The following is a 24975-nucleotide window of genomic DNA, read 5'->3' as shown; positions in this document are numbered from 1 at the left end:
GTATAAATTGCTGATCTATGTATCCATATTATTATTATTATTATTATTATTATTATTATTATTCAAAGGTCAAAACCTAATCTTGTTCCTAAATAAATGCTGATTGACTGTATTTAAAATTTCTGGGTATTTAAATTGAATCCCACAAGTCTTAACAAATCAGAATTCACTGTGTATTCTTCAGTTCTTTCTTCTCAGTAAATAAGCAAATGCTATGTAAATTAATATGCCAACACAAGTGTGATTTTTTTTCTGCCAACATGGTAAAAATGACTTGCATTTTAAAAAGAACTACTTGTCAATTCATTAAATAATCCACAGAAATGTTAACTGCAGCTCTTATTGCTGTTTTTACCATTAGCATTTTATATTAGTATATTATTTCATACTCGTATATTGTGGAAAAGAGATTAAATAGGTGAACTTCACAAATGAATAATGAATTTCCCTTTGGCATCAGTAAATATATCTTATGAAATTTCCGGTGGTCATCAAATAAGAAACAAAGGAACAAGAAACAGTATATTATGTACAGATATGAACATTTTGTATTATTGTGAATAAAGACACCAGAATAGATTATTTAATATACACATAAAATGAGAAATAATGCATTATGAATATCCATTGCCATATCATTGGTCAGTCACACATAGCATAAATGGTTAGCTGTTACTGGCTAGCCAGGATTGCATTAACAGTGAGAGTGTTACTGTATGATTAAGTTATATGTTACTGTTTTGTTTAAAGAAAGATCAGTTCATTCTCATACATAAACATAACCATATTCTCAAACTGGGCAGGATATTATTGTTGCAATTATTTGAAACAAATGCAATATCACCACCTTGTTTGGCCAACGTTTTTATTTAAAGTTTTATAATTGGAGATATTTATACAGCTTCCTATTTTACCAGGGTGATTAAACATAAGTACCTTTATCAGAATCAGAATCAGAAAACTTTATTGATCCCGGAGGAAATCAGTGTATATCACTGTATATCAGTGGTATACAGTCACAAGAATCCTCCTGAGCCTGTCAAGTTAAAAGGCTGTACTCTTAAACACCATGCAACCTACTGTTCTTGATATATCAAAAGAATTCCTAAATTAGCTAGTACCTATTACATAATTATTTTGTCTTTGTTGGTGGAATTCAGTTAAATAGGAGGATTTGGGGGTAAATTGTGGCTATGTGCAGGGGCGCAGTTATAGATGAATGTATAGAGGGGCTTCTTTATTCTAGTTTTTATTGGGCGGCAAACTTGTATGTAATATAAAAAGCTATTCATGACCAAGCCAAGAAATACTCATTTATTTGGGGGTGGGTACAGCCCCCTAATGACGTCCCTGTTTATGTGGATTAGGATTCTGTGTCAGTGATTGGAAGGTCGCTGGTTCAAATCTTGTTATCAGCGCAGTGATGTCACCGCTGGGCACTTGAGCAATACGTTTAACCCCAATTGCTCTGGATAAAATTGCCCTCAAAAATAAAGAAAATGATTTTCGTATTTAGCATAATTGTTATTTGCCTTCGACTATTTGTAGTGTCAAGAATTCATGTCCACATATGTGTAAATACATAGCATTCATACAAGGTACAACATAAAACATAATAAATGTTTCATGTTCCCTTTATGCTGACGGATAGGTATAAGTGTGACGCGTGTACTACATAACTTTGGTTGAAGGGATTTTAAACAGATCACAAAATGATTAAACAATGACACGCGAAATACATAACAAACAAAAGGTGAACAAAGCTTCGTTAGAAGAAAGAGGAAGTCGATTGGAACAAGCAGAAGGCACAAAAGTTGCCACGGAACGACCCCCAGATACAGACACACCATTAAATTCAATGTCCTCCTTGGTGTTATGATTGCGCATGCGCATATCACGGCTGCCAGTGAGCTGCTGTATGTTTACTACAGTAGAGGAAAAGAGGGGAAAGAGAGAGAGAGAGAGTGAGTGACTGAGAGAGAGAGAGAGAGAGAGAGAGAGAGAGGGGGAGGGAGAGTAAGCGAACGAGCGAGAGAGAGAGAGAGAGAGAGAGAAAACTTTTCAGTGGGTTTTAAAGAGCGAGAGGAAGCGTGCGCTGGAGCAGCGACCATGCAGGTAACGCGTTAATTGAATTGCCTCTAATTAGCTAACCTGCTTACCGGGCTAAATAAATGTAGCGCCGCGCTAATTACGCGGCGACTAGTGTGCGACCGAATGGGCTAGCTGCTGCGCATTTCATACTTTGCGTGTGGGGTGGCTGAATGGAGCGTGCAGATGCATTTGAGTAATATGTTTGCATTTTGCTAGGCAGTAAGTTTGCGAGAGGTCACACCTCGGAAAAAAAAAGCTCAAACTTTTTCCGTGTCCGTCTTTCTCCTGTATGAGCACCGCCACCCCATTAGCCGTCGATCCTGTCGTGCATACCGACTGTTACAAGAAGTAGCTAGCTAGCTAGCATGCCCGCTGCGCGGATTTAATCGGCCAATTTGCCAATTAATCGAATAAATTCGTAGCTATGGAAAAGTAGCAAGCCGCGTATTGGCATTTTAGGAGTTCGAGTGGGCGAAGGAAAGCGGTGAAATTTTGGCGATAAGGTTGAGGAGTGGGGAAGGGGGGGGGTAGTGTTTTTACACATCTGTAAAAGAGCCCTAATTAATTACACCGAGCCTAAGCGGTCGTAGGCCTCAATCTACACCGTCCGAGCGGCTGACGGTCGGCGGTGCGCGGCGCGGCGCGGCGGGCTGGCAGCGTCGCACAAGCCCCGGCGATTAGGGCACTACTCGAGGCCGAGGTTTGGGAAGGAGTTTTTTTTTCTCCACCGTGTATTTTTTTTTTTAGGATACGCGTTGCATGTAGATGAGTTATCGTTACGAGTGTGGGCTTTTTTGTTGTTTGTGGTCTTCTCTCTGCGTGAGTGTGCGCTCTAATGGGCGGATCTTTTGGCTTTTTTGCACGAAAGAAAAGTGGTAAATTTTGTAGTGATTATGGCGACCTAGCGAGGTAATTGTGACACGTCTCTTATGTGTTGGTGTTTGGAGAGGAGGAGGGGGGGGGTCTTTTGTCTTATTTTATATAACCGATGGTCAAGAAGTACTCGTCCAAATTAACGCACCTGGCTAACACGGACATTTTATTGGAATATACGAGGCGAGCTGCTTGTTTACAAGAGACGTGTCGGTGATGCAGAGAAGTACCCAGCTAGCTAGCAGATTGAGCGGCCAGCCAGTTGGCCAAGTCGTCTGTGGGTTAATTGGCAGGCAAAACGGGGACGGTAGTAATTTGCATAAGAACTCGTAATAACGTCATACGAAGATGGTCTTGGCCAATTATTTTGTTTAATTGCAGGGGCGCATTTTAACCTCGTATTCGAAACGTCCAATTTGGTTCATAAACAATGCAGCTTTTTCTAAGCAACATCTCACCGGCTAACTGCTAATTGCACAAGCTTCAAGTTAACCTGAGCCACTAAAACTGCGAGGGGGGACTCGCAGCGCGGTGATCCTTTAAGTGACCCCCCCCCTCTCCCCGTGATCTTCAAATGTTGAAAATATGGAAGTCAAAGGATTCCATTACGGCAGATAACTTGCATTAATTTGCTGTCTTTACATGTATCATTGTGGGATTTACCTATTGTAATCAGATTAATTTGATAGCTTTTAAAGACCTTTACAGTTGGTAATTTGCACCGCGATTTCGTAGTGAAACGTGACCGAATATTTGTCGTTATGGGTATTTAGTGTAGTGAGGTTTACATCATACATGCATAGTTTTTTTTTTTTTTTTTTTTTTTTTTTTTTTAAACCAATTTCTGTCTTTTTTTTATTTAATAAACCATAAATGGGAAGGGTAGTCCTGGAAGGCAATGGAATGAATAGGAACTACTCGGATATATTTTTGAATACTGGGTTTTAGTAATCAAGTATTTTAAAAGTGAAACTTGTATGCATCTGAATGCGGGGGAAATTAGCTTTCCCACAAAACTGCTTTACTTCTGTGATCAATTAAGTGTTTGCTGGATGCCAGGTGTTTTATCAGGTTATTTGCTTTAAGGTGGTTGGTTTAGATCTTATGATCTCACTCCAAGAGGTGAAGGAGCCTCCTCATACGTGTTATGACTTGTGTGTTTTTAGAGACCATGAAATGCAGGCTTCTGAAGCTGCAGTTGTATACATTTGTGTAATCCATTGTAACTTTAGCTATAAGATTGTCAAAGTACAACTTAATATTCGTCCATCTTTTAACCACTTGCCCTCTTCCAGGCAGCATATGGCACCAGACAATCTTCCACCCTCAATGGAATGCCAGTCCATCACGGGACATGCATACAGTGTGCAATTTAGCAATACCATTTAGCCTAGTTGTGTGTTATTGAACTGTAGGGGGATTTTTTTTTTTTTGTGACATGGGGTAAATTATTGAGGGCTGTGCACAGAGCGGAGGTGCGAATCAAACTCCCAGCCATGTCATAGCTGCCCCCTTCACTAATTTTTCACAAACTAAACGCTAATCTTAATTTTTTTTTCTCTTTTATCTTTCAAATAGTGCCTTGTTTGAATGTGTGAAGTTTCACCTGTTGTGTTAGGGATTTATAAAACTAAAGGCCTCTTGTGAACTGTCTTCTGACCTCTTCTATTCTAATACCCAAGGGGCATTGTGTGACTCCACAGCTTGGTACTCTGTGGCTGTGATCAGAATGTTGGACCCTTAAGTGAGGCCCTTAACCCTGGAAACTGCTCCAGGGGAGCTGAATAACATCCTGAGTGTTCTGTGTGTGTGGTGGTATAAAGAGAATTTCGTGATGAAACGGTTAAGGTCGGTGATTCAATTCTATTAATCAGTAATTGGTGTTTGGTAATTCCTCATATTCCTACTTTTGGGTTGTGCTCTTGCACTTGTGCTACAGGTAGGCTTCCAAAGTAGCAGTTCCAGCACGCAAAACACAGAATGGCTGTGGGAAGGTTCATTAATATTTATAAAGGAAGCGCTACTTGATGATCTTGTGATGCTTTTGTGGAAACTCTGTCCTGCTTTGTAGTGTAGAATGGTTGAGAATCTTTGTGCTATGATGCTTTTGGGGAACCCACTCTTGTAGCCCTCAAGTAATTCTTTTTGCTCTTTATGGTATCTATGGTCAAGACTCTGAGGTAGCTAAAGTAAAAAGTAATGTTAGCCTTAATGATAACAACCAATATGTTGGTTAACATATTGGTATCAGCCAATATTCATTAAAAATTAAAATATCGGCAGTGGTTCCAAGTGTCAGTGTTGGCCTATGTTTAAACTGTATCAATATTCAAAGTTAGCAGCATCAGAACTACTGAAATAATTGCAGCAATTGCACTGGATGATCAGCATCTTCCATAGTATAGGATGATGGGTTTCATTGGCTCATTGGCTTGATATGTTTGATTCATTAATGAATCTGGCCTGCAAATCGATAATTTTGTTTTCCACCAAATTTAAAAAAAATGTCATTCCACAAATCTGTCCAGGCAAGTTTTTCCACTGGAAACTCTTGTGTACTGAGGTCTGTAGTTTATTGGTATTGGCAATATTAGACACACATCAGTTATTGTATCAGTCAAAACTTCCGCAGTGGTGCACTGTTAGGCTACTTTAACCTAGGGTAACTATCAGGTAGTGCTTTCTTTGTTTTTTTTTTTCCTTGTTCAGTTTATTAGTTGGTGAGTTTCTTTGGTCATATTTGTTCAGTGAAGTTAAAGGTTTGAATCAGAATAATTGATTAATGGAATCATGGTGCATATTAAGGATATCTGATGCATCGAATCGTTCCCTAAATTATGGTAATTGAATCGCCCTAGGGCCAATGATTTACGCCCTGTCTGTCTGTCTCTCTCAGGAGACCAAGAAGGAATATCTGAAAACCAGAGCATTTGTATGGGTTCATATGTGTGCAAATAAAAAATATCATTATCATATTCCTAGAGTTTACAAAGAATAGTTTCCCCCACTTTTCCAGAAGCAGTTCAACTAGAAATGCAAGTTGTTTGGTACTGTAAATCTAGTAATCAAGGATTTCTCACTGTGTGGAATTGTCCATCAGTGCTTGAATACCATTTGGAAAATTACAGTAAATCTTGATTTTGCCACTATTGATAAAGGATTGCACATAAGTGAAATAAGTGGTGCTTGACCTTCAAAAACGTTTCACATGCATTGTTATTGGTGTTGTCAAGACAGATTTATAAATTAATACAAATACCAATGTGTAAAAATGGCAAAATAAAATGTATTCCTCAAAGTGTCATCTTGGGTGAACATCACAGAAGGGCATTGTTGTTTGGTTCATAAGTTCTCTTTGCAATAAGTCTGACAGAAATCAGAGGCATAGACAGTGTGACTATGCTTGTTTTATGTACAAATGGCTTTACGCTTGGTGTTCATGAAGTGTCATACTGCATTTTATATATATATATATATTTATTTTAGTCTTTCAGTACATACTGCAAATATGTTCTTCAAAAATGAATATGGAGGCAGTGGATATATATTAGTGGCTAGAATACCAATATTTAAATGACCACTCTTTTATTGATTCACCAGCAACGTTAAAAAGCATTGTGCAATTCAGGGGAGACTAGCCAACTCAATCTTGTAAAAAGTGATCAGCATACACACAATCAAGGTCACTGGGAACTAGACTATATTGTTTCCTTGTATTGTAACCCCTCCTCCACACCAGAACACCCACACAACTATTTTCTTTATTATTATTCTTTACTGGGGCCCCATGATAACGCAGAGAATGTTCTTTTTAATATGTTCACATATGGGCATGTTTTATGTGTCTCTCAGGAGGAGTCAGGAGAGAATGTGCAAGGACAGAGCAACGTGTTGGTCTGGCCATGTCCCTTGTGTCAACAGGGACAGACAGACAGAGATTCTCTTGCTCAGCACCTAACAGATAAACACAGTGTCCTGCCTGCATGTCTGGACAGATTGCTTGACACTGTAAGTTCCTTATTGAGTTTTTGTATAAACTAAAATAGCGTTGTGTTTTTTAATGTGTGGTGATTAAGTAATACCATATAATATTTGCGGACACTACTACATAATTTGTATTATAAGTGCTTTTATATATGGCCAGTCTTCTAATTGAGAATTTTGCATAGGAAATATATCATTTTTCATTTATTTTGGATTATTCATTATCTTCTCTTATTGTAGAATCATAGTGCTGTATTCAGAAAAATACATCCTGAATTTGACCTGCATTTAGGTCTAATGTGATCTCTTACTCTATTGTGTCTTGATTCAGGCCACACCAGTGCAAAAATTGAGTGGATCAGAGGAAACTGACAGTCAAAGCAACACTGGTAAGATCTCGCAGCTCGTCATGGCAGCCACATCACTCAATATGACTGCATACTGTTAATGTTAACCGGAAGGTGTGGGGGGCTCTACTGTAAAGTGTACTAGTGGTTTGTGTATATATGAGCAGTAATGCATAATCGGGCAGCTGTGATTTTTTTTCATTAAGTGCTTGACAAAGAAAATAGCCTCAGTTCAATACTACCTGCTCTCCAGGTAATTGATCTTGTTTGACTGTGGCAGTAGACAAGCTTGTATCACTCATAGTCTTTTGTTGCTGACTCCATTAATAGTTACATACCACAAGCAACCATGTATGCATCTAGCTGTCAGAAATGTCAGGACAAAACGATAGTGATGATGTGCTGTAAAGTTTTCTATGAAAAAAATTCTGTTTTGAAAAACAACTTTAAGTTGAAATCTATGAGTTTCAGTCTTGGTGGATGCATAATGACAAATAAACACTTCTGCTCCTTAAGGTAATCTAGAGTGGCATGTTGTGAATTGCTGGTGAGATTTGTTTGAAGATCAACTGTCATTCAACTTTATGAAAAAAAAAAGCTGCTTTCTTTGCAGATATTCTGTCCAGGCAGCTCATGCCTTCTGAGAGCAATGGAGCGCAGTTGGACGCAGACGCAAACACGGCTGGACCCAAGCAAGGCGCTGTGAGCACACGGCAGCTGAGGGGCACCCGGGCCAAAGCCACACCCCAACCAGAAACGGAAGCTAAAAGTGAGGAAGAGGGAGAGCAGGAGGGAGCAAGGAACAAGGTGGAAGCGGTTCAAGAAAAATCCCCGCACTCAGAATCAATGAAAACCAGAAAGGGTGCTCTGAAAAAGGACAGCTCTCCTGATGTGGGTAATGCTGCAAACAGCACCAACACCAGCAAAGCTACCAGTGACCCAGTGCTGGAAAAGTTTCTCGACCCAAACCGGCCCTATAAATGCAATGCCTGCTTGGAGTCGTTTCCGTCTAAAAGTGCCCTGGGGGTGCATTACAGCTCCACCTCCCACTTGCAGCGGATGAGAATGGGGTCAGTAAAACAGGGTGAAGAGAGTGATGCCGCCTCCTCTTCGGGCAGCTCCGTGGCCTCCCAGCCAACTTTGCCCCGGCCCTTCATCTCTAGCAAACCCTACCAGTGTGCCGTGTGCCGCGTTTCCTACAACCACGCTTTCACCTTAGAGAGTCACATGAAGTCTGTTCTGCACCAGACGCGCAGCAGAAATGCTGTAAACACTATTTCTGGGAATTCTGATAAGAAAGTTTCTGTGCATTCTGGGAGTATTACCACAACGACAAGTACAGCTAATACTGCTAACCCAGCTGCAGGGTCTGTGGTTAATGCTTCGCAGTCTGGAAGTGCCAGCACTGACGCTAATGGTATCCAGGGAAGTCTGAATTCATCGTCAGGGGCAACCAAAGATACAGAACAAAGTCAGCCCCAGACTGTGCCCTCGACCTGCCCTCCTTCAGCTCCAGCCCTTTCTCTGCTCTCGTCTCCTGTGGCCTCGGCACAGGCCGTTTCAGCCTTCCTCACTCTGCTCACCTCCAGTCCGCACTCTGTGGCTCCCTCTCTCTTTGCTGCCAGCCCTAGCGCGGCTCCCGGTGTGCCCACCCCTCAGCTGGAACTGATAGCCCAGCAACAGCTGCTTCTGCCCCTATTCCTGAATGGACTGCAGACCCAAAACCAGAGTTCAAGCATTGAGGCTCCCAATGCAGTGTTGACCCAGTCAGTCCCCCTGTTGGGCCTCAGTGCTGCACAGCAAGCTCTCCTGGCCCAAAGACTCGGCTCCATACAGAACCAGAGTACTGGGTTGTTACCTGGACTTTCTACTTGTCTGCAAGGCAGCACAGGGCAGAATGAGCGAGAAGAGCCCAGAGATGTAGAAGAAAAGCTTAATAAAGACACTGAAGAGGGAGGGGAGAATGGTCAAGGCAAAGTTGAGGAGAAAGAAGAGAAAGCTTCAGTGAATCCCAAATTTGAAGCGGACAGTGAGGTGTTGGAGAAGATTACTCTAAAGAATGTAGAGAATGAGGGGGAAAATACGGGGAAGCGTTTTTCAAAGCCTGATGGCACCTCAAAAAGTGAACAAAACGAGGAGGGTGATTTTAATGTAGAGCACACCGATAAAGACACAACTGTGGGAAGTGACATCACAGAGCAGTTAGAAATCAAAGAGGGTGCATTTAATAAGACTGAAGAAATACAAAATGACTCCGAACCATTTCATGATGCTGTGCATCAGACAAAAAGTAGCGACTCCCCAGGAATTTATATCACAACAATCCCCCCTTGTAATAATGACAACGTAGACCCCTGTTGCCCTCATAAAAGCCCAAGTCCTAACTTGGACAAGCTCTTAAACTGTATCAGCGCTGACCTAAAGCGTAGTAGTCACATACCATTAAATGTAGTTCAACCATTAACTGCTTCTCATATTTCAAATTTGAAAAGTCCCAACTCCAAAGTAGTGCCCCCGATCTTGTCTGAGTTTCAGTCCCAGGTGCTGTGGGCGTTTCTGGAGTCGCGTAGCGAGACGGACGCAGCCAGTCCGCTACGGGAAGACTGTGAAGCTTTGGGGAAGGAGGTGGGCCTTGATGAAGAGGCTGTGCGCAGGTGGCTGAGAGAGGCCCGGCGTACCAGAGACAGGCAAAAAAATAACTTGGGCAAAGCACAGTTTGAAGAGCTAAACAAGGCCCTAGATCAAGAGGAGGAGGTCGAGGAAGAAGGGGTTCTTACTATAGTTGAGACAGAAGAAGGTGAGAGTCCAACAACAAGTAGCCATGCTATAGATTTATCGCACGGTGGTGGAAGAGGCAGAGGCAAGGAGCAAGGGAGGGAGAGCCCCGGAGAGTCCTGCCTGACTTCTGACTCTGACAACGATGGACTCTATACCTCTTTCATTGTGACTGATGAGGAGAGTCAAAACAGCTCAGTTAGGGAAGAATTAGGCAGTCCGGCAAGAGAGGAAGCACAGAGAGATGAGAAGGAAGCAAGAGGAGGAGGAAAAGTACTTCGGTCTTCCACAGTGTTCCTGTCCGATGCAGAGGACACTGAAGAGGATGAGGATGGTACAAACCAGAAAGTAAAGAAGAGGAAGAGGAGGAGGGAGCCTGAGGAAATGGAGGTTAAGGCTGTCAGACTAGATCCTGATGTAGATTTGGAGCTAGAAGCTCAAGCTGATCCCCCACCTCTGTCTGTCTCCCTTGAGCAGCAGACCTTTGCCAGCATTGCCAGTGGCAGCAACCTGCAAGCTCTCCATCTTTCTCATTCTCTAACACCTTTTGCCACCCAATTTCTCAACCCATATGTGCTCTCTCTCCCACCCTCGGCAGTCGGGTTGGGGATAGTCGAAGGTGATGGAGATCGGGAGAGAGGACGGGGCCCTACCTTCACACATCCCCCTACCATTACCCGGTGCTCTGCCCCTTTCCTCGACTCACTGAAAGCCCCTCCTCCGGCCTCCCACATGTCACCAGCCCGTTCCATTTCCAACGGAGGCATCTGCGAATCTGCTCTGGATCTCAGCATTGGGAAGAAACCCAGCTCCACAACCGCCTGTTCCTCATCTTCTGCAGGTAGCAAGGCGGTGCACCTCCAGAGAGACCACGTACTCGATGGCCTTGGTCTGGCCCCCGCAGCACCAGGAGCGGGTGGGCTCATTGTGGTTCGTGTTAAACCAGATTCAGCTGTAGCTATTCCAACCACCAACAGCAGTGTCAATAGCAATAATTCCAGGACTAGCACAGTGTATATTAGAGCAGCAGAGCGAGTGAATGCCTCTATGATAGAGAAAGAAAGAGGGAAGCAACAAGATAGAGAGACAGAAATTGAGAAACAGCAGAAACATCCCAAGGGTAGACGGTTCAGGGACATGAGGCGATCTAGGACCATCATTCAGACGGAGCAGTTAGATGTTCTCTATGGCTGCTATTTTAAAGACCCTAACCCTGGGAAGCATGAGTTTGAGCGCATTTCAGAGTGGGTCCATCTCCCAAAGAAAGTGGTCCAGATATGGTTCCAGAACATGAGAGCACGTGAACGCAAAGGGGAAGTTCGATTCATCAGTGATGGCACCTTGGCTGCAGTGGGCAAACCACTCATTAAGTTCACCTGGCCCCTCACCCTGCCCATTTTCTCTAGCAGCCCCACCCCAAATATCAGCGGCCTCAGTAGTTCTGGAATTACAAAAGTTTCTACTGGAGCTGGTCCTGTGACTGCACCACAAAACACACGGGCAGAGAAAGAGAAAGGGAAGGAGAAAGAAGAGAGTAATCCAAAGGAGCCGGTTGCTTCCCCTACTGTCCCTCAGCCGGTTGTGCCGAAGGTGCCGAAACCCAAGGCAGAGGCACAGAATCAAGTAGCTGTGGCTAAACCCGCTAGCAAAGCGGTGGCTGCTGCCCCTGCCATCCCTATTGTGGTCATGAAGACTCGTTCTTCTCCTTCATCCAATTCTTCCCAAAAGCGCAAGCGAAGCAAAGAGGATGAAGGGGAAGAAGGAAAGACTGACGAGGAGGAAGATGATCAAAGAAAAGAGAAAATGGGTCCTGGGTCCTCCAACCGCATGGTACCGAAAATACCATCTGCACTCGCCATCAAACCGCCTCCTTCAGAATCTCACAAGCAAAATGGTTTGAACGACTGGTCCTCAAAGAGTCCCTTCAAGGTCAACGCCTTGTCCAGAGAGCAACTGCCATTGTCATCGGGCCGCACATCTGTCACGACGACTGCAGCCACCTCCACTCCCACTAATGCAAGCACCACCGCCAAGTCCAGTCCTGGGGAAGGATCTTACGTGCTTCATTCTACTCCTCGACGGCCACGGACCCACCTGACATCCCTGCAGGTGTCAATAATGCAGTCGTGTTATGAGACTTGCCCTCATCCAAATGCGCTGGAGTGCGAGACTGTGGGGACAGAGCTGGGGCTGCCCCTGAAGGTAGTGCAGATCTGGTTCCAGAACACCCGTGCCAAGGAGAAGCGCTGGAGGTTGCAGCTGCAGAAGCAGGTGAGACAGATTGTGTGTGATTTGAATATGAGTGCCGTGTTTGAGCAGCAGGACTTAAATACTCCCTGGATTATTTTTCCATGCTTAATTGGAGATTCCCCCGATTTTTACATTAATTGATATATAGTTACTCTATTTAACAAAGGACATTGTGTTCTAGAAGTTCTCACATGTTGTTTTGATTGCTTAGTTGTCTTAACTGCTTCAGCTCAGAATGCTGATGAGAGGAGAATTGTTTGAATATTCAGACCTTAAACTTCTTTCACTTTTGGTTCATGTAATCCATATTTGTGATGGCATTTTCATGTATTTTTTGCCAGAGGACCGACTATATGCAAGGTGCGCATCAGTCAGCATGATTTATTAGTTTTGTTGTTTTCAGTTTGCTTGGAAACGTATTATTGAGTTATATTATGACCCAAGGCCAATTCCAGACCACTGCAAGCTGCAATATTTTTGTTTTTTACGACTTGTGTATGTGTTCCAGTCTGTTTGGGTCAGTGTCAAAAACATGAGCCTTTTCTTCTTTTAACCATTTTTCTCTTTCTCATTCACTTGCAGTCTCCCAATACAGAATCGTCCAAGAAAGTAGACACCAGCTCGGGCAGCTTCCTGCTCTACAATGCACTCCGAGCCAACCGTCCCATCCTTCCAAAACCAGTTCAACTGACAGTGTTGGAACCATCGGCTCCCCCTGGCCTGGGTCAGCCAGCAGGTCGTGAAACACTGAGGGGGCGCTGTGACGCATGCGCAGTGGAGTTTGAGTCCAGGGCAGCAGGGAGAACCCACGTCTTCTCCCCTCGGCACCTAGCCACACTGAGATCCACTAACTTTGGTCAGCCTCCTTCACTCGTAAACAAGGGTTCTGGTACTGGGTCCAGTTTGGTTTCTGGAGTGGCTGTGCAGTCTTCCCCAAATCCAGCCAGCACCACAAGCTAGACATGATGCTGGCACTGAAACTGGGCCCATTGAGCCCTTTGCTTTTAATGGACACAAATGGTTCTGGGTCCTGGTCTTTAAGTAACTTAGAATTTCTGAGCAAAGCCCTAACCCCCCTTGATACCTTTTATTTTTCATTGGACATCAGGTGGACTTTATCTGCAGAGCTGTCTAGTTTTGGTACAAAACAGGACCCATTTTAATAGACTAACTACAGACTGCTTCACTAACAGTAATAATCTACAGACTGAAATGCTGGAACAGGTTCTCTGTCCTGGTTATGTGATGGTTGATCTTTTGTGTTTTTAATCAGCAGGCAGTTAGTTCACGATAATCTGTCTTCATTTTAACCCCTTTCCTGCTTTTCACACTTAACAATCCCTTCAGCATCATGAAAAGGTTCTCGAATCGAACCAGCTCCTTCACTGCTACTCAGACATGGATGGCAAGAGATTTCATTGCCCAGCCTACATATGTATTGGGTTAAATCCTGGTGAACTGGTTCAGGACAATCTTTGAATAGAGAATGCTGGTTATTTGGCTCCTGTGGGACAGAAGGAGACCCAGATTTTTGGTTTTTGGATTCACCAAATACTTTGATGGATTGGACCTGCTGGTGCTAGAGCAATTTGTGGATTTGATTGTGTTGAATTTGACCTTTTGTACACAAGAAACCTACCTAGTTAGAGAGGCTATGCAGTGTACAATGTGAACGCTCATGAGTCATCAGGCATCATTTGGCACTGAACACAGAACGTGTGAAGACTCAAACTGGGCTTTCAAAGGACCACGTAGGTGGTCTACAACTGGGCCTATAACCAAAATGTTGTAATCTTTCTCTTTTGCACACTCATTCTGTCCAAAAGACAATCCTGGAGAGAGAAGGGAAGTGGAAATGAAAGTCAGGGGGTCAGACTCTCATTACACAGCACTTGATCCATTTTACAAAACATAAACAATTTTTGTATACAAAATAAAATATAGCTCTACACTTGACACAATAGGTGCTGGATATAAATATATATGTTCTGTGATTGTGAGTCAAAATAAATCTATTGAATAGTTGCTGTTGTTCCTGCTTTTAGCACTTTGTGTACAAGGGCCTACATTGCAGATCGTAAAGCATAGACTAGACATTTGTGCTGTGCAGTGGGAGTCTGTTGTTGTTGTTTTTTATGTTAAGATCATCTGTGACAAAAGATTTACAAAACAAATGCTGATGACCAGGGTTTTTTTTAAGAAATAATTATCAGTGGACTTTAAGTAATGAAATTACTTTTAATAACTTGTATTGACCTTATTCAAAAACAAAAATCGGCCACCTAGTGATCAGAATCCAAATCTGATGGCTTTTTTTTTTTTTTAACGTAATAATGTATAATCCAGAAACACTTGATGTTAAATCAGTCATTGAGTTTGTTTTGTGTTAGTCTACACCACAGTACTTCTTAACCTCATATCCCTCCACCCTGTCTACAGTTCCTAACGAAAGTCTGCAAAAGCTAACGGAAATAATAGATGCCCATCATATCTTGAGGTCCATTGCAATGAATTCTGTATGATATACCTGTGAAGGGTAGACATTTTATTCTGTAATTTTAATTTGTGGAAAGCTGATGATGCACTGGGCTGTGATCATAGTACAGGTCAGGAATGGAGTGTACTGACATATACCAGGGTTAATCGATGTTCAGTGAAGGGAGGTGTAGACAGATGTAATTCAAAGAAATACTAAAGATATTCTTTTTTCTTTTGCTTTAAAGATGTATATTATTGTTATTAATGTTGTTACTATTAAACTCAAACCTAAAATAAAGGTTAAATATATTAAGAGAAGTGTTATTCCAAAGTTGTTTCTAAATTGCTTTTTGTCAGTAAACAAAAAAAACCAAAAAACAATATTTAGGGTAAGGAAAGGGTGAGATGACTGGTGAGATCATGTTTTAATCCTCAGTGTAAAGAAACATGCACTGTTTGACAGTGCCAGATAGCCCAGGATTTATGCATGAGCTACAGATGAGTGCATTACCAAGACATCAAAATGAAATAACTGAATATTGAGTTCTCGCAGTGTTCCAGAGCGTTTAGCAAGTTGTAACCGAATTAATTTCAATTAATTGAATTTGTTTTAGTGGTGCAGTTACCTTTTTTTTTGTCTCTCATGGTGTATCAGGATGGTAGCTCATGTATACAAAGCCAGGACTATGTTAAGCAAATTTTTATCTTAACGTGTTGTACTGTCTAAGGAAGACACAAGTAATGAAGGTTTTTTTTTCCCATGTGTAACCATTTTCAATTTCACTTTATCACTCATAACTGTACTAGTTCCTATTATCATTGTTATCATCACTGCCATGATTATTATTGCTTTGTACCCATTTTAATGGCATTTGTATGAATATCAACAATAATGTGACAGTGTTGATAATATTATATGAATCAATAGTTTATTGATTAAGCTTCTTTTGTCCACACTTGTAACTTTATTTTGTGTTTGATTTCAATTCTGTTTTCTTTGCTTTCCAGAGAAAAAGTATAAATAAAACCTGTTGAACTTTTTTTTGGAGAAAACCTCAATCTGCTTTATTTACCCTCTTATATATGTCTAGTATTGTATTGATGTTTTCATCAATTTGAATTTAAGTGACTTGTTTCCCACAGCTGTTTTTTTTTTTTCCTCTTTGTGTTAACTTGCACATCATCTATGTACTAATTTTCTTGTTTGTTTCTTTACAAATGTGGTTGGCAACCTGTGATGCAGTACTGGGAAATACTGAGTCGGATGCTTCTGTAGCTCTCATCCACTTCAGGGGGCCTGGAGAGTACTCTGCATGCTGATGTGTGTGCTGATACAGCAAGCCTATAGTCTAATGAACAGCTTTAAAACAACTGCATTCTACAAATGCCCTTGTTATGTGAATCAGTTGATGTAATGTCACACATAATTGCTGAATTAAGGAATTTCAAGCAATATCGGTTTATTTAAATGCTACTTTGTTTTTCACAGTTTTCTGTACTGTCAAGCTGTTATATCTCACAAAATTTATTATTTTAAAGTGTATTTGGTCTTACATGTGGAGAAACCTGTTAAAGGACATTTTTTAATCGCAAGAAGGGTATTGCATAATGTAGATCCACATGCTGCAATAAAATGTATTTGATATCTTGGGGAGCATGAATATGAGAACAAGTTACTATTTACCCACATACACGCACTCAAGCATCAGTATGAGCAGAAGCAGAATGCACATACCCCTAAGGTGGATTATTTTGACTTGGTGGTGGACACAAAATAATTTACAAAATGACGGCACAATGCTGATTCACATCATTGTTCTCAGAAGGCAGGACATAGAATTTAGTAATTGTGTGTAACCACAGTAATTTTTTGTTGTTCACTTTAAAATAGTAGCGATAAAACGTGGTGAACAATTTGCCTAAGACGTCGAATAATTAAAAGGCGATATAATCGGGTCATGATTACCAATTTCCACGTAATAATGAAACTATTTATTGTGACCTTCCATGCAATGTCCTGTAATTTCATGCCATCAAAATGTAGTATTGAAAATTCTGTTAAATGCAGCTAGTTTATATATTACATAAACCAATCACGTATTTCATGTGCTCTTTTCCAGATCAGAGGACATTGTGTTATCCGTGTATTTTGGGGGGAAAAATGAAGAAATAGCAAACATAATAACATACTGATCTAAAAATGTACATTCATATGACAGGGAGTATAACGAAAAAGTCAATGTTGCCAAAAAATGTAACCAAAAAAAATCCAGAACATTATCAATAAAAACGAATGACTTAGTTGTAAGCAGCATAATATTAACGAGACAAGTGAGCTACCTCAACGATTGACGTAATATTAACCAAATCAGAATTTCGAATGGTCAAATCTTCTCGGCGTCAACGTACAATGGATTTGCATAAGAGCTTATGAGCTCGCGCAAATCCGGGGGAAGGCGTGCCGGAGAGGTCGCCCCAGCCAATAGCATTCAGAGTTCACTCCTGCAGTAGCGCCACACAGAAGCACCGCCCTTCTATGTCCATTACTGTTACGAGAGACACGGCGCCTGAGAGAAGATTTACCGTTTTATATTTTTCATAGCTTCTTATTAGTGTAAATAAGCTAGCGTTCAGAGGACGCGAGTCAAATCAGGACAACTATTCCCCTGACTAGAAACAGAAAGGACGACGCGGGTCGCTTTTTCCTCTCTTCTTCTCCTCATTTTAACTTTAGTAAGCAGCGTCTTTCCGCCGTGTTGCCCCCCGTTACTCCCAGCGTGAGTAGCGGCCTTTAACCACGAGGCTAGTTGGAACCGGAGTGAGCGCGTGATGGCGGAGTTTGGTAACGGACTAGCAGAAGAGTCGCTGCTGGACTCGGACTCTGGGCACCCCGAGCTGGAAGACCCGGGTGTGGGCGACGATGAACCAGGGCTGGAGGAAGGAGAGGCCGCCATCGAAGACCCCGTGAGTGGCAGTTAACCTTAAATGAAGAAATAAATAATATTTCGCCGTTATTATTTCTTTTAGCTATCTGCACAGTATTCATTCGTTTAATACGGGATTCTTGTATTCCTCGCGGTCACCACCATGTCTCCGTTTTCGCCTATTATCGCCATTGTGGTGCACACGATGCAGAAGCATGGCCAGTTCGTGTCGCTAGCGGCCATTTTGGCTCCGCCGTGACTCCAGCTTCCCTGCACCAGGTGCCCAGTAGTGTTTTTTTTTATCTTCGTCGCATGAATGTTAGTAGACGGAGATGCAAGTCTAGGGCGAGGGTAGGACAGGCCGCCATTAGTAGGCGCCGCAGTGCGAGTCTGTCCACCATAGAAAACGTTAAAGCTCACGGTAAACATATTTCTCCTTTACGGCAGATGATTTCTTACGTCGAAGGCTCCCGGTTTAACATAAGCAACGCGGCTCGTATTTTTCCGGGCATTTACGGCAGTGAAAATGTTAATAGCTGATTTTAGGCTAATGATGCGTTGCAGTCGCTCCACTGTCAAACGTAGCTGGGTTCGAGATGGAACTGGCTGGATGATGTTTTATTTTCACTTAAACCCGCCGATTGTGTGACGATTTCCGCAATCCTTGGCGATGTGATTGCTTTAAATGGACTTATTAGAAAGTAACCTGTTCCTTTTGTTCCTCATGCAAAGGGTTAAATTATGTAAGAATTTAAGAAATCGAGATGTATGTGGTTTCCGTGACTGGTCGTTAGTGTGGCTTTTGTGCACCCTATGTGTTCATAGTTGGCTGACCATCCAGCTACTCGTTAAAATGTTCCTTGCATGGCGAGTGTGTGCGTTAACTATGATGCTTTTTTCCTTTTGTTTATGCTGTGCACACGTATGTACCGTCTGCAGTAGACACGCTATTTATGCTTTCTGGCACCCTTAAAGATATTATTTGACTGAATTCGGTGAGAATGAAGCAAGGCACATCTGCGTCAGACGCACACGTGCCGACTTTGCGTATCGGTGTATCAATTTTAGCAGTAGCCGTCGGTTGCATCCCAACCTTTAAGGGTTGAGATGTGTAATTTCTGAGACCCGAATGGTATGAAACTAGTGATCCTGAAGCAGGGCTTGTTGAAAGCTGCTTTGTCCAGCTGCTGCTGCCCTGCAGTGCAGCGTTTTTTTTTAAATCTGAGCATCGACATCACTCTTGTTGGTTCAGGATTGTTTCTGTCACGCGGGCGGCGGTTTCACACATCCAGGTCGCACTGCAGATGTATCCTTCAATGTGGGCTGAGCACATCAGGTGGATACCTAATTTTTCATTGACTGGTGAAGATATTTTAAAAACCCCTAGCTTTAGTTGCTGTATTCTGCTGCTGCATTTTACTGCTGTATTCCCCAGTGGTGAGCAGGACTGTTCTTTTGATATGAAACGCATCTACAATGACATTGACAGTAAATACTCCGACCAGTAGCCCCAGGTTTAGCACTGTGTGATTTGGTGGATTAATAAAATGCCTTTAACCAGCAGTTTTCTCTCATTAAATGGTGTAAAGAGATTAAGGAATTCAAGGACCTTTGTTTGTCTGGGCTTTGGTACATGCATCCTGTGCAACATGAGGCATGATTTAAAAAAAGAAAAAAAAATTAATTACCAGTCGTCACTTCGAGTTAAGTTTTGCATTCACGTCTAATGGGAGGGTATTGCCATTTTGGGATGTGTGAACTAATTTTTTAAAAATGATTCTCTATTCAGGAGCTGGAGGCAATAAAAGCTCGCGTCCGAGAGATGGAGGAGGAAGCAGAGAAGCTGAAGGAGCTACAGAATGAGGTGGAGAAGCAGATGAACTTGAGTCCTCCACCTGGTAAGAAATGGGGAGCAAGTTTCTAAGACCCAATTGGGGAATAGGTCAAACTACTACTGTAGGAACTTGCCTCAAAGGTTTGATTCGGATGAATGAGGATGTGCCTCGATTGGTTATTTGTTGTGCTTGCAGCACCATGTAATTTTAGTTCTTAGGTCTCGCCATAATCAGTGTACCACTTATTTAGACTAGCCTAACCCTCTAACTGGCAAACATATTTCTCATCTTACTATGTCCAAGTTAAACTGCAAGTGAAGAGGTGCTCCCTCTGTTAATTTATAGTAATGGCTTATAATGGCACTCTACAGTGTTGTGACAGAGCTTGGTAATATAGCTGCTGGAGTTTAACATTAGACTTGATCTTAAATGTCAGACATGATGTGGACCTTTGTTTCATAGTTATTACTACTGAAGGGCTGGCGAAGAAGCATCATGGGGTTGACTTTTGGTATGACTGTGATTCTGCTGAGCATTTTTTTTTTCTCCATTAACACTCTTTCCATTTTCCTCAGCAGGCCCTGTTATTATGTCCTTAGAGGAGAAGATGGAGGCAGATGGGAGGTCAATTTATGTTGGAAATGTAAGTGCCTGGCCATCAGGATTGTATGTGAAAGGAGGGTTGGCACCCAGCGTTCTGTGTTGAGGTGGTGTCATTCAGTGTGTTGAGGCGGTGTCATTCAGTGTGTTGAGGCGGTGTCATTCAGTGTGTTGAGGCGGTGTCATTCAGTGTGTTGAGGTGGTGTCATTCAGTGTGTTGAGGTGGTGTCATTCAGTGTGTTGAGGCGGTGTCATTCAGTGTGTTGAGGCGGTGTCATTCAGTGTGTTGAGGCGGTGTCATTCAGTGTGTTGAGGCGGTGTCATTCAGTGTGTTGAGGTGGTGTCATTCAGTGTGCAGAGTGTCCAAGCTCGTGCATGTGTGCCACCTTGTTCGTTTGGTTAGAAGGTTTGGTAAGTAGATGTTATAGGGTTTGGTGGCATATTGGATTAATCTTCATTTGGCTGTCTTTGAATCGCTGGTGAATTTTCTTTCACAGGTGGATTATGGCGCTACTGCGGAAGAGCTGGAAGCTCATTTCCACGGCTGTGGTTCTGTCAACAGAGTCACCATCTTGTGTGACAAGTTCACTGGGCATCCGAAGGGGTAGCTAACCCTCCCTTTTGCTCTAGCTCAGCAATTCTAGGAGCACCGTAATATACAATGCAGAGAGATGTTCTTACTATATTATGCATGCTTTATTGTGCTAAATTTCTTTATTGCACATATTATGTACGATGAATAACTCATTTTAAATTCTTGTCTCTGTCCGTCTGTCCACCCATTGACTATTATTAATGTGTGTTATTAGGCAGCTCTGGTTTTCAACATTATAATGAATAGGGGGAAACTTCTATGTTTAGCTTCCCCTACATGTTTTAATTTTTACTTGCATCATCTGTTAAACTGACATTTAAACAATGGCAGCTTGTCTGTTTATATCAATATCTGTGTCACTCTGCCGCTTATGTGGGCAACAATCCACTGTGTGTAAATAATTTCAAAATATTTTTGTATGGTTTTCTGCCCACTACTTGGTCATGAAAATATTTGCATTAATATAATCTGTTTAAGGTTTTGTCATGAGGCACTGACAAAATTATTCTTCTTTCTAGGTTTGCATATATCGAATTTGCAGACAAGGAGTCTGTGCGGACGGCCATGGCTCTCGATGAGTCTTTGTTCAGAGGCAGGCAGATTAAGGTGGGAGTGGGGAAGGGCTTGCTGGTCTGGCCTCAAGGCTGCTGCTGGGCAAAACCCGCTGCACCGCTAACCATTTGGATTCATGTGATTCATGCGATTTGATGTGTAAAGGAATGTGATGTCGAGCAGACCAACCTGTATGTTGCGTTGACCTGGTTTGCCAGCTCCAGAGTCAAGCTGGCCAGCGAGGAGAACTGTAGGCTCATGGGCGTTTACTTGCACAAAAATATTCTGAGGGCAGAAGGAAACCTGATTGGTTGAAAGAGAAAACCAATCAGATTGTGGAGCACGTGGGTCCGACCAACGAGGTGAGGTGGGACCGACCAATCAGATGTCTTGGTCTTGTCTCCTCTAATTGCTTGGATCCACCTCCTCTACAGTCTGATTGGTTATGTCTTTGAACCATTTTTCCTTCTGCCCTCAGAACATTACTGTGTGAGTAAAACTCCCACGAACGAACTGTAGCCACTGACAATCTCTCCTCCCCTCAGGTGGGAGCCAAGAGAACCAACAGGCCAGGAATCAGTACCACAGACCGTGGTTTCCCAAGGGCCCGCTTCCGCTCACGGGGCGGCAGCTTCTCGTCGTCCCGGTCGCGGTACTACAGTGGTTACACAGCACCCCGAGGCAGAGGCCGGGCCTTCAGGTGAGCAGGCAGCGAGTGGGATGCTGATAGCTGAGGGACTGGAACCTGGAAAGGCTGTCAGCTCATTCACAGATAAATCACAGGCTACCCTGCGTTACTGTAGAATCCGCAGAGGAGTCCAAATGCGGTGCGTTGCTGTTTAGTGAGCTCCCTGCTGTCCAAGATTTACCAAAATGTTTTAATTAGGCTCTTACCTGGGCTGGTTTTCCTCTGCGCCCTGAGTTTTCAGTACTTTAAGCTGTAAGCTAATCAATTGTTTAGTAGCAAAAAGCAGCTAATCTTGGCAGCAAACTATTTTGAGAGCGGCATGCATGCCTTGCATTGCCTTGCCATATATATATGTTGTTAGGCAAACGTGTGCTGACCACGTTGCACTCTCCAGTAGGAAGCTGGGAGGGAGCAAGAAACGTGGACCGGGTTGAGAAACACTGGTTTAAGGCACTTCGATTTGTGCTGAGAGTTGCAGCCACAGCCCCTCAGGTTTCAGATGTTAGCTATTGTTGGACACCTTGTCATGGTCCCCCTCCACCCCCCACCCGTTTGCTCGCTCGTGCCTGCTTGTTCACATCACTTCCAACATAGGGGGTTCATTCCTGCAGCCTGATATTCTCTTGAAATTTGTAGCCATCTCTGTAACAGTAGTGACAATCCGTCTTAAGCCATTGCGAGGAATCTGCAGTGTGAATCCTGCGCGTGTGCGTATGGGGATGCATGCCTGGGCTTGAAGGAAGGCTATGATGATGAGGGACCTCCATCCATAAGGTTTCTTCCAACAGCGATTCCAGGAGGGGCGTTTGCACAGAGAGAGAGAGAGAGAGAGAGAAAGAGGGAGAGAGAGGGTGTCTTCACTCTCCCATACATATACACAGATGAACTATCAACTAAAAGCACAACTTTCAACACATTTTTGAATAACTATCATAAATGATTGAATTGAAGTTTTGGTTTCTAATTTGGTCAATTCAAACTTTAGTGTTGGCTGAAATTGTTTACTTGGTATATACCATTGGTATAATTAGGGTAAATGTATACCCTTCTTAAAAACATTGGCTAAATTGCAGTAACTTCCCCACACCCCCACGACCCTGCTCCACTACACACAAGCCTCCAAAAACTGCTGTCTTTCTTGGGCACTGGGAAAAACAAAAAAAACTCACCCTCCTTTTCTCTCTCTCTTTTCCAGGAGCCGAGGGCGAACAACACCGTGGTATTCCCCTTATTAATATTGCCTATCCCCCCCCAAAAAAGGAAAGGAAAAAAAAAAAAAAAAACATTGACCCCCCCCCTCCCCTTCCCCAAACAAAAAAAAAAAAGAAAATTGAAGAAGCAGAAGACAAACCCCCGAAAAGGGAACGCGAGCCCTTGCCTCATTTCTCCTGGACAGACAGACAGACTGACCGCAGTGTGCGAGTGCGTGTGTGTTTGCCCGCCCTGGGGGGCGCCCGTCCTGGTAAGGTATCACTGGCCATGAGGGAAATGTGCAGACATTGCTCTGGCAGCAATGGTGGTGGTGATGATGATGATGATGGTGAGGATGAAATGTCAGGCTGCAGATGTGTCCTCTTTTCTGCCTGTGACTCACTCGCCACATTGCTTGCCCATTCCCATCGAACGCAGCCACCGGTATCCTTATGTTTTGCAGACGGCGGCTTCCTAGCAGAAGTAGCTTGTCCTTTGGTTTTTGGAGCTGTTTGTTTCAGGAATGGGTTTTGTTTTGTATGACATTCCGCTGTTGCCCTCTGAGGAATAACCCCCGAGCTTGATGCCCTTGCGCCGCCTTTCCCCCCCTCATCCTCGCCTCACCAGCGGCTATCGGCCTGTAGCCAGTCAGACGTCGATGACGATTCTGTTCACTGCTCAGTGCTGTGAGGTGCTTGGTTTTCTTTTTATTTATTTTCTGAAGGTTTTTTTTTTAAGCAGCGCTGTCCAGCACGGCCTGACCTTCCTCCATGGTTTTCCTTTTGCAGTGTAACATTTTACCCCTCTGTCCTCCCCAGCCCTCTTCCAGGTGTTCGCCCCCCCCCACCCCCCCCACCCAGTGCTCCCATTCAGTATTAGGGTTTACGCCACCTGGCCCCATCGCTGTTTTTCTTTTCCGTCTCTTCCCTCTCTCTCTGTCTGTCTCTGTATTAGACCACTTCTTGTCGTTTCAGGTTTCAGGACCAGTGGAGGTTGACCACGCCCCCCCCTCCTGTGCCTGCGGCGCCCCCCACTGTTTCGGCAGCGTCTCTCTCTCTCTCTGCCCCCACTATCCACACTCAGCCCATCCTATCTTTGTGGGGGGGTGGGGCGCAAGGCGACCACCGACCCGCCACGGGGGGGCTTTATTATAACCATAAACGCTGAGATGGTGAATAGATCCATACACAGGAAACACAACACAGACTTCACATTTATACAGAGAGCTCAGCCAAGGTAGTGGCAGCTGTTTTAACTATGAGAGAGAGAGGCAGGTACAAAGAGGGGTTCCAGAGTTGGGGTGTAGCCCTCAGTGTACATGGCCAGCTACCTTAGATCTCCAAGGGGCAACAAGGCACCCAACATTTAACACTGAGGTGCTGAGGTTTTTTGGCTTTTGGGGAGGGGCAAGGATTGAGGGAGGGGGATTGAATTTAAAGAAAAAAAAAAAGATGTTTGGTTTTTATTTTAATTTTATTTTAATCCAAAAAAAAATGTAATTAGAGAAAAAAATAAAAAAAAAACTTGTAAAAACATTGGTCTGCTGTGTTTTATTTCAGTAACATGGATAATCTCTCCTTCAAATGCGGCTTGGCCGGGATTTAACTGTGCATTTCACTTTTATTTCGTACAATATAGGTTTTATAAATAGAAAGTTTCCTTTTTTCTGTGAATGCGGGTTTTCTTTTTCTGTATGATCACAAAAATGGATACAAATTTACAAGCTAGCAGCAGATGGCGCTGTTACGACCACTGCAAAGCTGGTCAAGAAAAACTGGATTTGGTTTGGTGG

The 24975-nt window shown here is 43.0% G+C and overlaps 2 protein-coding genes across 9 annotated transcripts; both read left to right on the top strand.

Moving 5' to 3' along the window:
- Positions 1-1963: 1963 nt before the first annotated feature.
- zfhx2 (zinc finger homeobox 2) lies at positions 1964-16459 on the top strand. Of its 3 annotated transcripts, none has more exons than XM_023796097.2 (5): positions 1964-2115; positions 6817-6972; positions 7280-7337; positions 7909-12341; positions 12903-16459. In XM_023796097.2, the coding sequence occupies exons 1-5, from the start codon at positions 2110-2112 to the stop codon at positions 13278-13280; spliced, it is 5031 nt and encodes a 1676-aa protein (XP_023651865.2). In that variant the 5' UTR covers positions 1964-2109; the 3' UTR covers positions 13281-16459. The 3 variants fall into 3 exon arrangements, with proteins under 3 accessions (XP_023651865.2, XP_023651866.2, XP_072566918.1); XM_072710817.1 differs by lacking the exon at positions 1964-2115 and adding an exon at positions 2622-3000; XM_023796098.2 differs by lacking the exon at positions 6817-6972 and having other exon boundaries at positions 1966-2115.
- An 841-nt stretch (positions 16460-17300) lies between these two features.
- LOC111835614 (polyadenylate-binding protein 2-B-like) lies at positions 17301-24383 on the top strand. 6 transcript variants are annotated; one of them, XM_023796113.2, is made up of 8 exons: positions 18035-18143; positions 18975-19058; positions 19512-19620; positions 20133-20200; positions 20655-20761; positions 21271-21358; positions 21850-22004; positions 24158-24383. In XM_023796113.2, the coding sequence occupies exons 3-8, from the start codon at positions 19545-19547 to the stop codon at positions 24348-24350; spliced, it is 687 nt and encodes a 228-aa protein (XP_023651881.1). In that variant the 5' UTR covers positions 18035-18143; positions 18975-19058; positions 19512-19544; the 3' UTR covers positions 24351-24383. The 6 variants fall into 6 exon arrangements, with proteins under 6 accessions (XP_023651878.1, XP_023651877.1, XP_023651879.1 ...); XM_023796110.2 differs by lacking the exons at positions 18035-18143; positions 18975-19058 and adding an exon at positions 17301-17762 and having other exon boundaries at positions 20136-20200; XM_023796109.2 differs by lacking the exons at positions 18035-18143; positions 18975-19058 and adding an exon at positions 17303-17762.
- Positions 24384-24975: the final 592 nt, after the last annotated feature.

Source organism: Paramormyrops kingsleyae, chromosome 4 (genome assembly GCF_048594095.1).
Source record: "Paramormyrops kingsleyae isolate MSU_618 chromosome 4, PKINGS_0.4, whole genome shotgun sequence".
NCBI classification, from domain to species: Eukaryota; Metazoa; Chordata; class Actinopteri; order Osteoglossiformes; family Mormyridae; genus Paramormyrops; species Paramormyrops kingsleyae.
Note: the sequence above shows the minus strand (reverse complement) of the source record. Positions and strands in the feature narration are given on the sequence as shown.